Source organism: Apodemus sylvaticus, chromosome 5 (assembly GCF_947179515.1).
Source record: "Apodemus sylvaticus chromosome 5, mApoSyl1.1, whole genome shotgun sequence".
NCBI lineage: Eukaryota > Metazoa > Chordata > Mammalia > Rodentia > Muridae > Apodemus > Apodemus sylvaticus.
The window spans coordinates 72,279,613-72,293,451 of NC_067476.1; the positions used below are offsets into that span (position 1 = coordinate 72,279,613).

A 13,839-nucleotide genomic window follows, 5' to 3' on the forward strand; every position below is an offset into this window, starting at 1 on the left:
ACTTGGTGATCAGCGGTCAGGTGTCCACTAGAGTCTTCACCATTTCAGTATTGTCCCTGGGCCGCTTCAGGCTCTTTCCACCCTTCTGCCCAGAGTCACAGCAGCCTGCCTTGGCGACTTAGTACTCACACTTCATAAATCTTGCTGAATTGCCCTGCAAAGCCTTGTAGTCAGAAGTACAATGATAGTCAAAATTGATGTTATACCTGCCACTAGATAGATTTATAGAATATAATTATTATAAGTCAATAAATCAGACTAATAGATTTTGTTCCAGATCATTTGAAAAGTAGAAAAAGTAAGGGCTGGTGAGATGGGTCCATGGATACAGGTGCAAACTGCACAGCAATTTACTCAGGACCTGAGTTCGGTCTCTGGTGCTCATAGAGTTAGTACCAGAGACTTTGACCGCCACATGTGCACAGTAGCACGTGGACATGTAACACATTCATAATAATAATAATTTTTAATTACAGTTCAAAAAGCCTGAGACACATGTGTGTTGCTGTCCACACATATAATTCTGACACGTAAACTACAGAAGCAGGAGGATCATAGGGTTCAGGTTAGCCTGCTTTACAAAGTGAGATGCTGTTGTAGTTTTTATTTTGTTTTATCTTGAAGTTTGTAGGCTGAAGTTGCTGTATATGTCCTGTCTGGTCTGGGGTCCCTGTGTAGATTTTGGTGACACTGAACTGACTTTTCCTCCCTTTACCTCTCAGGTGTTGAGGTCATAGGTGTGCTCCCATGTCAGTTGTGAAGCCCTGTGAAGGGGGAGGGAGGGGAGAGACAGAGAAGGGGTCTTGGCCAGGTTGCTTCAACTGGCCCAGAACCTTACATTAGGGTTCAAGTATTATTTTCTCTGCTCCGATCCAGAGTAAGCTGGTACTATAGGTGTGGACAACTATATAACATTTTTTTAAAGTTTTATTTATTTTATATATATGAGTACACTGTGCTGTCTTCAGACACACCAGAAGATGGCCCATTTCAGATAGTTGTGAGCCACCAGTGGTTGCTGGGAATTGAAATCAGAACCTTTGGAAGAGCAGTCAGTGCTCTTAACCACTGAGCCATCTCTCCAGCAACACTATATGAAGATTGATTACTGTAGATGTTAGCCACTTCAGAAAGGCTGAATGAGTTGGATGGGGTTGGGGTTGGGGGTATTTCTTTTATATTTTGTTTTTATTTTTTGTGATGTCATCTCTGTAGCTGTGGCTGACCTGGTACTGGCCTATGTAGACCAGGCTGGCTTGAACGTAAAAAGGTTCACCTGTCTCTGCCCAAATGCTGGAGTATGCCACCATGACTGGCTGGTGGTGAGGTTTTTGAGGCAGGATATTTCTCTGTAGTCCCTACTGGTCTGAAATTTGGGATCCTTATTTTTCCTAAGTGCTAGAATAACGCAGCCCAACCCAGGCCTGGCAGCTGACACTGGTGCTCCTCTGGTTCTAAAAGCTGTCCTCCTGTTTCACCCAGTTTAGTCAAGAATCCTGTTTTTTCCAAATTTGAAATTTAGCTTTTGTAAGAAATTGAAGTGTTTTTGAAAGAAAAGATGGTAAAAAGAAGAAAAACAGAAGACATAGGTAAATACAGTAGTAGAACAATGTGATTGCCTAGTCACTTTCAGAAGAGTGCCTTTGGGAGGGTCATGCTGGTGGACAGGTTACTAAAACTTCGGCAAAGCAGGCAAGAAAGACTACTAGTGCTGTTTCTTTCTCAGGTGTCTCCTGTAAAGAGTTTTGGACCTCAATTGCTTTGAGTTAATTTCATGGATTAATTTTTGTTTTGCAGCAATTGGTGCTGAAGATTCTGAAAAAATAGATGAAAATTCAGACAAAGAAACAGAAGTAGAAGAGTCTTCTGAGAAGATAAAAGCCCAGATAGCACCTAAGGTGGAGGAAGAGCAGGACCTGAAGGTACAGAGTGTGGGGCGACTCAGTGGATGTGGGTCTGCTTCATGTACAATAGGAAGGCTGACCTGAAGCTCCGCATCCTCCTGTATCAGTGCCAGGGTTACAGGCTCAGTCATCAAACCGCTATCACATGCTCCTAGCAAATCACAAGCTTTACTATGTTCAGACCTAAGATTTTTACTTTGTTAGTTTGAAAGATTTCATTAGGGCTAGAATACTTTGATGCTGAGAAATTATGTGAAAATTACTAATAATTACTTTATTTGAGATTAAGCTTTTCCTGGAAAGAATGAATCTACTAATATAGGCTTCTCAGATTTATAAGTACTAAAGAGAGGAAAAGATTTAATTCCTATGTGAAACACTTGTCTTTAAACAAAGGCAAATTTGTTTCCAGTTACATTTGTAACCTCCCAATGAAATTCTCTGGTTCACAAATGATTTAGGGGCAGGACCCCATCAGATACAATCAAATCCGAACTGAGTGTTTCTTGTAAAGCAAAGCAGCATTTGTACATATCTGAAATATGTCCTTCATACACATTAAATCACTCTAGGCTGCTTATAAGGCCTCACACTGCGTGAAGGCTTGTATGTATCTTGTATATGTCCGTGGGTACATGATTGTTGGAATGGTTCTTTTAACACAGTATCATTATGTAGCTGAGGCAGGCTTAGAACTTGTGGAACTTCTTGAGGATGGCTGTTACTACCATATCTGAAATACATGTATTGAGAAATATGACCAAAAATGTATCTGCATCTTAAATATAGACAGATTTGTTTCCTAAAACCTTTAGTCTGTTGGTTCAGTGTGGCTCTTTAAATTTGATTTGTTGCAAAGAACTGTAGCTTAGAGATGTTTTGATCACTAGTGTATTATACAGCCATGTAGAAAGGCATGGGAGAGGAATTTTAAGGCTTCTGCATGTGGGTAGTATAAATGATAGTAGAATATCAATTAAGGTGTTTTCCCCGCAATTATATTTTGAGGTATAATTGACACATTTACCATGTGTCACATTTAGATGTTTTGCTTTATCTCTATATAGATATAAGATATATATATAGATTCTGATGTTTTTACAAGCCCTGCTAATGAGTTGTTACCTCACTGATCTTTCTTTGGTATTGGGGTGTTAGAATATTTTCATCTGAACAAATTTCAGCTATACAATATGGTTGGTTATTGTTGTTGATGATGATGATGGTTTTTTCCTTTTTAAGTTTATTTATTTATTTATTTATTTATTTATTTATTTATTTATTATGTGAGTACACTGATATTCTTCAGACACACCAGAGGAGGGCATCAGATCCCATTACAGATGGTTGTAAGCCACCATGTGGTTGCTGGGAATTGAACTCAACCTCTGAAGAGCACTGACTGCTCTTAATCGCTGAGCTATCTCTCCAGCCCTACAATATGGCGTTAACTGTAAGCTCCATGCTGTACATTAGATCCCCAGTTTTATGGGTGAAAGTTTTTACTTCTTATTATGCCACCCTTTCACCACCCCCACTTTGATATTCTCTTTGTGTAATTTGATTGTTTTAAGGCTAGGGTCTTTGTTCAGATGGACTGTTGAAGTCCATGTTGTTTGACTGTTGTGTGAGCACATAACCTTTTGTCCATTATTTATATGACATTTGTAAGTTAAAAGCCTAAGCATAACTAGTTAGAGCCGTCTGTTTGTAGACAGTAGACCTCCTACTACTTGTAATAGGAAATGGAAGGCTGACTGTAAGTGATATAGGAAGGGATGCTGGAATTCTGGGTTTAATTTTTCTGTTCTCTGATACAGTTTCAGATTGGAGAACTGGCAAATACCCTGACAAGTAAATTTGAATTCCTAGGGATTAATAGACAGTCCATCTCCAACTTCCACGTGCTGCTCTTACAGACCGAGGTAATGCACTGGTTTGGGTGTACTTGCTTTTCTTTGTTGTCCTTTTTGATTTACTTTAGCCATGGCTGGCCTGGAGCCTACTATACAGAGCATCAGAAATCCTCCTGGCTCTGTCTCCAAAGTGCTGAGATTCAAACTTACTTACATTTTATAGAAGTTTTATTTTATTCATGTGTCTGTGCCATACCTGTTCAGATGCTTGCAGAGGCCAGAAGACAATACAATGCCCCCTGACCTGGAGTTAAAGGCATTTGTGAGCTATCTGGCATGGGTGCTGGGAACCAAATGTGAGGTTACTGCCAAGCCGACTCTCTTGACAGCCCTTGTCTTGTTTTACTGTATGTGTGGTGTTCCTGTATATGTGTTTGTGTATTTCTGCATGGCTGTGTGTGGAAGCTCAGACTGAATTGTTCTCCAGTGCACTTCTCCTTATTCGCTGAGGCACTCACCGTCTCTCAGTTGAATCCAGAGCTTGCCATTATGGCTGCTCTGTCTGGCTGACTTGCTTCGGGTGTTCCCTGTCTCCAGTTTCTGAGTGTTGTAATTGCAGGGGAGCCATGGGGTTTACTTGATTTTTATTTCGGGTCTGCGGATCTTAACTCTGTCCTGGTACTTGTTGCAAGCACTTTAATAACCAAGATATCTTCATAGTCGGTAAATGGTGTTTGAATGGCATTCTGTATTAAGAGTACATTTTATAGCTAGGTAGTGGTGGTGTGCACCTTCAATCCCAACACCCAGAAGGTGGAGGCAGGTGGATGTCTGAGTGGAAGTTAACCTGATGTACAGACTGAACTGAGATGTTGGCAGTGGGTGTACACTTGCCTGACTTTCATTTGATTCCCAGAACCCATAAGGTGGGAGAAGCAACTTACAGAGTTGTCCTGGAACCTCCACTCAGAGCACATCATATGCTCACACAAAGGACACACATACACTTAAACAATAGTAGGCACCATTGTGTGGAGGAGTGGTTGGCACAGAGTCTCTATGCAGTCCTGGCAGCCCGGGAGGTTGTGTGATGTTCAAACTCAAAGATCTTTCTGCCTCTGCTGGCATTAAAGGCATGTCCCACCACTCCTGAACTTAAATGTTTTTTTAAAAAGTGTGTTTTGCAATTTTAACTTTGGTTTCATATTTGAATTATCAGCCCCAGGTAGTAACACTTTATTAATCAAAGCAAATACCACCTTGATAGACATACATTTTAATTAAGATGAGATTTCTTTGACTCTTTGATCTGTTTTTCCATTAGAGCATAGTGATACAGTCTTAAGAGCCCCTTTTACCTCTGTTTCCTGGCTACGTCCTGATGAATTCTCTCTGTTGATTCTAGACTAGAATTGCAGACTGGCGGGAAGGGGCTCTCAATGGAAATTACCTAAAACGAAAACTTGAAGATGCTGCAGAACAGCTAAAACAGTATGAAATAAACGCCACTCCTAAAGGCTGGTCCTGCCACTGGGACAGGTACGCACTCTTCTCCCCTTTTCACCTTTCACCTTTGACATCTCAGACATGATTTGTGATCACCTCCACCTGACGCCACGACAGCCTGTCTGGAGACTGAGAGCAGCTGCCGTTAGTGGTGCTGGGCAGGCAGAGTACCTGCAAGCAGATTTTGGCCAGCCACACATTTGGAAAAACAAAAAGCAATGTTTAAAAGTGTTCCATGTAACAGATTTTTTCCCAAGACTGGACAAAGCCGGTTTTTCCTCTCCAGAGTGTTGCACGGAGTAGGGCGGGCTTGGGGGTTAAGCGCATGCGAGAGCTCTGTGCGCTTTACAGGACCTCTGGAAGCAACTACTCCTGAGTAACCTCCGTGAAGTTAAGGAAAACTTCGTGCCTGAAGAAGTGAATGAAGAACAAGATTACTATCCTCTGCCAGCAGGTCAGATGAAAACATTTCTTTTTATATTTGGCTTTTCTTGATTTTTTTTTCGTTATTTGAAATCTTTGCTCTTTTATTTTTCAGCTCCCAGATCCTCTCCCTCTCTTTAGCTTTCACTGTGTTTGATATCAAGAATTTGAAATGAATTCCACGGTCCAAGAGGGGAAGAGTCACCTTTCACTTCGATGTTCTCTTCTTTGGAAGGGAAATTAGTGTTCTAGGCAACTGGTCCCTTCGTTAATGACACTTGAAACCTGGTTTTACATTGGCAAAAACAAAAAAAAGACCAAACAAACAAAACAAGTGATTTCTAAGTCATCTGTTGGAGAGGGCTAAGGGCTGTATTCACAGAGCTGCCGGCAGTGCAAATAGCTTTGAATTATCCTGGGTTCTCCATCCACAGTTGTCAAAGCTCTTTGTTGCCTTTGTGAATAGCAGTCCAAAAGAAGAGGTTCGTCCCTGTGAGAGCAGACTGCTTGCTGTCCTGGGACAGGACCAAATGGAAGTGTCTCTGTAGGAGAACAGATTTTAAAACATGTGTTTTCTTTCTTGTGATTTAGGGATCATAGACGATATTTCTATGTAAACGAACAGTCCGGCGAGTCTCAGTGGGAATTCCCAGATGGTGAGGAGGAGGAGGCAAGCCAAGCAGCGGAAGTGAGAGAGGAGAGTCTTCCTAAGCTGACCGGAAAAGACAAAGCCTGCACTGATCCAACCTCTACAGAGTCCTCTGAGAATTCCACAGGTAACAGAGTTTATTCTGTTCTAGTAGAACAACAGTTAAGAGAAAAATACATCGGTCTTTTTATTGTAGGACAATTTATAGCAATAGGAGTAACTTGCTAATTGAAGTCCAATTTAAACTGAACACATGAGTTAGCTAAAAAGAATTAAGTCAATTTATTAGAGTCTGCCATCAAAATAAAAAAATTAAAATCCTATCTTTTGATCTCCAAATATTTCATGTACTGAATATTAACTAGTACATATTTTGTGTACTTTGTTAATAAATAAAAATTTATTGTATCATACAAAAATAATTCATGGGGCTTAGCGGTTAAGAGTACTGGATGCTCTTTCAGAGGTCCTGAGTTCAATTCCCAGCAGCCACATGGTGGCTCACAACCATCTGTAATGTAACCAATGCCCTCTTCTCGTGTGTGCTCATAAAAAATTTTTTAAAAAGTTAAAAAAGCCATACTTCTTTCATGTAACAGAGAAAGATAGGAATGGCTCTGTGGAGGACTAGGTAGATTCCAGATCTGTGAAGTAAAAATAAGGATTGTTTGTCATTTTATACAACTATTGGTATTTTGACCTCATTTCTGACTTTCACTAGTCTTATAAGTATTGCTGCTATAAATCAAAATGGAGTAGAATTTATTCTAACAGTGGAATTTAAGTTTGTCAGTGGTATTTTTAGATATTCTGATCAGAAATTGGTAAAACTTCCTATTTAAGATAGACCTAGAGGAATTGTAGTGGTTTTGTGATTTTTTTTTTTTCTTCCCGTTTGTATGTTCAAGCAGAGGCCAGCCAGCTTTATATCTCACTCCTCTGAAGCTAGGCACATTTCTGAAAGGCTCTCTCACTGAGACCTGGAATTGCTTGCTGAGGTTAAGTTTACTGACCGGGACTTGATCACCTTCTGTGCTTCAATACTGCTGGGATTCTAAGCTTGCCGCTTGCCTCTCGCCTTGTAAGACAGGGTCTTACCATGTCAGCACTCTGGTACTTATAGACCAGGCTGTCCTCAAACTCAGGATTCATCTGCCCTGCCTCCCAAGTGGTTGGTAGACTGCAGCCACTTCCAGATTTTTTGTTTGTTTGTAAACCATGATTGATACGGATTGAACTCAGATTGTCGTGCTTGCACCATACATGGTGTCTGTGACTGGTGCTTGGCACCTCAGAGGCCAGAAGAGCACGTCAGACCTCCTTGGAATCTACAGAGAGATGATTGAGGTGTGGAGTGGGTGCCACAACTCATCTGGAAAATACCCAGGGATATTAGCTATCTCTCCAGGGTGCCTTCCTGCTCACTGAAATAAATGAATGGGCTCCTAGTCTATCCTGAGATCTAAGCAGCTGTTCAGAAGAGTCACGTAGTTTAACAGTTTATAAAGGAAAATAAATTTTTTGCCAAATTTTTTTCTTCTTAATGCCCTCTCTTCCTTCTTTCCTGCTTTTTTAGTGGTACTGGGAAGCAAACCCAGGATTAGCGCATATTCCTACCACCACTTAGATTGTTTTTGACAAGATATCAGTGTAACCCAGATTTTAGCCTTAAACAAGAGATCTTCCTGTCTGGGCCTCCTGTGATTATGTCTGGTGTTGCCAGGAGACTTGTGGCAAGATCCTGTCCCACCCCACCCCCTAAAAAGACTGTTAGCTGTATGTTAAAGTGACATTTGAAGGCAAAATTATTGCTTTCATACATACATACACACACATGCATACATACATACATGCATGCACAAGCTTATTTCAGTGAAGTGACTGAGGCCCTGCTATTCTGTCCTATCTATCCAGAATACCTATATTAGGTATTTTGTGCCTGCTTAGGCACTACTCAGCCTTCCACATTCACCTTGGTGGTACTTTTGGGACTATTCCATGACCTTGGCCATAGTTCAGACATACTGTCGGTAGCTGGAAGGTGCTGTGAACCTTGCAAAGAAAGCAGATGTTTTAATCTAAGTCCTTCACTAATGTAACCTTCTGGAGCACAGGTGTAATTATGACTTTGTCTTTAAAAATGCTGTACTCCTGATCTTTGACACAAGAACACTCTCCAGAGTTGCAGGCTAATCATGATCTGTCCACTAAGAAAGGACTCAAAACTTGTAATTCAGTTAATCAGCGTGATGATCACATAGATCAGTTTATCAGCACATAAGAGACTGAGGCAGGAATTTGAGGATAGCCTGGTGAAATACCACCCCCATACATACACACATAAATTTCCAGCACATGCAAAAACGTGCTTTGTTTCTTGATCCTATCCAAAACTTTGTAATCATGTCCCAAATGAACTTGTTAACATCATTACATTGACTAGATATAACATTAGTTCAACTAAAATTAAAATCCACAGTGGTAATTTTAGAGTATAGCAAAAGAAAGGAGTTTTACTCTGTATCTCATTTCAGAAGATGACTTTTCATAGCAGTGAGTGGCAATATTTCTAACAACAGGTTTGGGCTTATTCTTTATTTAGTAGATAATGAACTGAGGCTTGGTTTTGGTGATTCCGTTCCTGACCACTCCACTGTCTTTTAGTTTTTGAGACAGACCCCAGACTCTTCTCAAGCTTTCTACATAGACAATAAAAGTGTGACCTTGAATACATGATCCTTCCGCCTCCACCTCTTAGGTGCTAGGATTACAGCTGGAACTTGTGATATCTTGTTTTTATACATTGTCTAGTTGATACTGTACAATTAACACTTTGTTTATTTAATGCTTTAATGTCAAACATTAAGCTGTTCTAGCCTTTTGATGACAAATAGGGTTGGTGCTGTATGGTAAAAGATTGAGGCATTCTTATCTGAAAGCCATTTTACAAAAGTTGAAACTGGAAGGAAACCATTGACTGACTTTCACATTCCTGATGAACTTAGTCTAAATAAAATCCAATCTTATATCAAGGCCAAAAGGATTTAAAACCAATTAGTGTTCCCTTATAAGGTTGTAAAGATAATACATTAATATGTTTTTGTTGGCAAAGCAATGATTAAAACTGTCCTTTTTTCCCCTTCTTTGGAGGTTGGGATGGGTTGGAGTCAGGATCTCACTATGTAGTTCTGGCTGTTCTGAAACTCAGTATGTATTGGCCTCAAACACTCAGAGATATCAACCTGCTTCTGTCTCCTAAGTGCTGGGATTAAAGGCAGGAGCAACCATGCCTGGCCCTAAGACTGCCTTTTTATAAAAAGAAAAATGAGTGAGTCTTCAAAATGGCTCAGTGGGTACCAAACCTGGTGATCTGAGTTAAGCACCCAGGACACACACACACACAGACACACACACACACACACACACACACACACACAAAATGTAATTTTTTAAAAAAGAAATCTTGGAGTCCAGAGGTATTAGCACAGTAATAGTATAAACTTAGCATTCCTTAGGCACCATAAGGAGTCAAATAAGTTTTAAGGTTTACTTCACTTTTTGTCCTCGTTCAGTGTGTAATAGAGTATCATATCTGAAGGTGAGGTGGTATTTCTTCATTGTGAGTAAAGTGTGAGTGACTGCCTATAAATTAAGATACTGAGCAAGAGCTGGGCAGTGGTGGCAAATGCCTTTAATCCCAGTGTTCAGGAAGCAGAAGCAGGTGGATCTCTGAGTTCAAGGCCAGGTTGATCTACAGAGTGTCCAGGACAGCCAGGGCTACACAGAGAAACCCTGACTGAAGAAAACAAAATACTTAGGGAAAAAAGGTTTTGAATTCAGAGTTTGTATCCTCAAAATATTTTATCTTTAAGCTTAATTTAGTTCCACATTTAGTACATAACAGAAGCTGTTGGTAATTAATCATCCTCTTAGATTTCAGGATTAAATGTTCATATAAATATGAAAAACAATAACTGGATTAGATTTATGAACAAGTAGAGGCATGGTTGTAATAGACATCTGTGGTGCTTAAACTAAGTTTTCTATTTAGGAGTTTGGTTATTTTTATTTATATGTGTGCCTGTGGGGGCCAGAAGAAGATCTTCAATCACTTGAAACCATAGAATTACAAGTATTCAAGAGCCACCTGATGTGGGTGCTGGTGTCTAAGTAAGCCCTGGTCCTCAGGATAAAACAGCAAACCATTTAATTACTGCAGGTTGGTGACAACATCCCTTTAATCTAGGCACTTGGGAGGCAGAGGTAGGAGGATCTCTGAGTTCCAGGACAACCTTGTCTACAGAGTGAGTTCCAGCGTAAATACAGAGAAACCCTTTCTCAAAAAAAATAAATAAATAAATTATCAGTGTTGTCTGAGACAGCTTTTATGTTTGAGTAAATTTAGGAGCTTGAAATTCCAGTATTATATTTATTACTAAATTTTGCGCTCGCGTGCGTGCGTGCGTGCGTGCGTGCGTGCGTGCGTGCGTTCGTTCGTGCGTGCGTGTGTGTGTGATTTGTCTTGTCTTTGTTTTTTGGACACAGGATCTAATGATTCCTAGGCTGACCTGAATGAAACTTGCTATGTAGCTAAGGATGACTGTCACAATCCTCCTCTTCCACCTGCTTTGTACTGAGCTGGGGCTGCAGGTGTGTGTGTCTGTGCCTGGTTTTATGCAATGGGATGGAGTGTAGGGCCTTGTACATGCTAGGCAAGCCTACTCCAAACTGAGCCACACCCATAGCCCTCTCATCATATGTAGTTTAATTGAATAGCACTTAATCCAGGTTTAGATGACTGGTTGCTTTTGCTGGGCCAAAGACGACTTGATTAACCCTGGCATGCTCTGGTCCCTTGCATGTATTTGATTAGCAGCATATCCCTGTCAGAGGCATGATAACCTAAAGACAACTGCCTGGTTCATCAAGGCTGACACGGTTCATTCTCCACGTAGTATAGCTAATTTATTAGAAAAAAGTTTAAAGTTTAATTTTTTTTTTTTGATTTGTTTTTTTTTTTTTTTCTTCGAGACGGGGTTTCTCTGCATAGCCATGGCTGTCCTGGAACTCACTCTGGAGACCAGACTGACCTCGAACTCAGAAATCCGCCTGCCTCTGCCTCCCAGAGTACTGGGATTACAGGCGTGCGCCACTACCACCCGATGAAAGTTTAATTCTTAATAAGCTTTAGTGTTTATTGCTTTATTTTATTACCTTGTTCTGTTGAAATTTGATGTACCATTTCATAATACATGATTTATAGCTATATGCACACTATTTAGTAAAATTAGTCTTTTCTAAATGTTACTCTCTGAAAGTTAGTACATAGCTGTATTCATATTACTCAATGCTAATACAAGGGAAAAAGTTAACAAAAAAAGGAAAAAGTTACATAGTAATTTTATCTGAAAATTGCATTCATGTTTTCTGGTGGATCTTTTTTTAGTATACTTCAGCAAAAAGAAATATCTCAGTTATAAAAATAGTGTGAATCATCAATATTTTTTATACACTGTATTACCTGTCTGCTCTGTTCACAAAGCCACTCTAAAAAGTGGGTATTGTTGGCTGATTAGGCTTTACCTAGTCAGATGTCAGTATGAACGGCCCTCTCCCTGATCTGGAGTCTTCCTTAAGGGAGCCCTTATTCTTCTGTTTTGAGAATAAATTTTGTCAGGTTGGTCCATCTGGGTATTTACTGCATCAGAAGTGAGAGTTTAGATTTTTAAAGGTCTTCAACATCTACATCTCCAAGGATTCTTAGTAACAAGAAAGCTTAGGGCCAGGGGTCAGGCCTGATCTCTTAGCCCTGGCCTGGCCTGATAGCTCTGTCAGCCTAAGATCCATGAGTCCTTACCTGGGTTTCATTACCTCTGAAGTGAGGAAGTTGAATTAGATGACTTCTCATGTTTCTTCTACTCCTAAATTGTATGATTTTTAGGGAGAACATTCCCTCAACATTCCTGGGATATCTATCTAATAGCCCCATATATTGTGAAACCTCCCTATTGACGATAAAGAGGGATGGGGCAGGCTACAAGTAAGTATATCCTCCTGTTTTCTCTGATCTTTGCAAAGCTTTACCCAGCAGTGAAACTGCAGTGTTCAGTGATAGTGTTGGTGAGATTTGAGAAAGTTTAACATAGTTTTCAAGCTAAAGGAACAGCAGCTTCAGATCTTCTACATCTCTGAACACTTGAAAATCTCAATTATCATTTACTTTGACATTTTGTCCTAAATTTCCTTTCATTCACAAAAATAAAACTTTCCTTCTCTTTCTGTTATGATTGAGCAAGTGGAATACGTACATACATCACAGTTGCATCTTGCAAATGAATTTTTAAGACTAGTAATCCAGGTTAATCAAAATAGGTAGAATGTCTTGTTGTTTTGAATGGGTTTTCACCTTGGCACCCCACTTAACTAGCCTACTGAAAAACAACAGTAATAATAAAACGGAATGAGTATTATAGATAGACATGATTCACTTATTTCATTTTTGAAACAAAAAGATTCTCCAGAGAATTGTTGCCTTCTTTTATGTTGAAATACATGTTTGAAAAAAAAAAATCTAGGGGCTGAACCTGGAAAGAGCACATGCTGCTTTGGCAGAGAACCATTCACATTAGGCAGCTCACGCCTGCCTGCTAACATTAGCCCAAAGGGATCTAATGATTTAATGCCCTCTTCTGTTCTTTAAGGGCACCTGTACACACAGGAACATACTAAATCAATCTCTCTCTCTCTCTCTCTCTCTCTCTCTCTCTCTCTCTCTCACTCTCTCTCACTCTCTCTCACGCACGCACGCACGCACGCACGCACGCACGATCAAATTACAGATTTCAATGACTGAGTTTCTCATTGTTAAATTTTTATTTATAAATCTGGACCTAAAGAATACAGTTAGTATTTCAGCATCAACCTTTGCATGGAAGAGTTGAATTACCCAGTGTTTCTGTGATATCAGTGGCTTGCTATGAGTCGAATTTTGATTATGGGAAAGCTAGCTAGTTATCCTTGGTTGGTACAGATGTCTGTTCTACCGGTCAGATGAACTTGAATATTACCTTTGAAGGATTTGTCTTGATGGTTTTTTTTTTTTGTTTGTTTGTTTGTTTGTTTGTTTGTTTTTCCTCCTGACAACTGTCTGTTTTCCAGGTTCTCTTTGTAAAGAGTCATTTTCTGGTCAAGTTTCTTCATCACTCATGCCACTTACTCCATTCTGGACCCTCCTCCAGTCAAATGTACCTGTGCTCCAACCTCCATTACCTCTGGAAATGCCTCCACCTCCACCTCCACCCCCAGAATCTCCTCCTCCTCCTCCTCCACCTCCTCCCCCACCTCCGCCATTAGAAGATGGTGAGATTCAGGAGGTAGAAATGGAGGATGAGGGAAGTGAGGAGCCTCCTGCCCCCGGAACAGAGGAGGATACTCCTTTGAAACCTTCACCACAGAGCACAGTCACACCCAGCCAGGTAGTGATGCCCTTGGCACTCAGGGT

General features: G+C 40.3%; 1 protein-coding gene across 1 annotated transcript in view; it reads left to right on the top strand.

Annotated features, from left to right (window-relative positions):
- Fnbp4 (formin binding protein 4) overlaps positions 1 to 13,839 on the top strand; it is a 32,561-nt gene that overhangs the window by 14,349 nt on the left and 4,373 nt on the right. Inside the window, exons 9-13 of the mRNA XM_052182897.1 lie at positions 1,798 to 1,922; positions 3,725 to 3,829; positions 5,166 to 5,299; positions 6,281 to 6,465; positions 13,497 to 13,813. Of these exons, the coding sequence (XP_052038857.1) occupies positions 1,798 to 1,922; positions 3,725 to 3,829; positions 5,166 to 5,299; positions 6,281 to 6,465; positions 13,497 to 13,813 (866 nt within the window). The remainder of the gene's footprint in view (positions 1 to 1,797; positions 1,923 to 3,724; positions 3,830 to 5,165; positions 5,300 to 6,280; positions 6,466 to 13,496; positions 13,814 to 13,839) is intronic.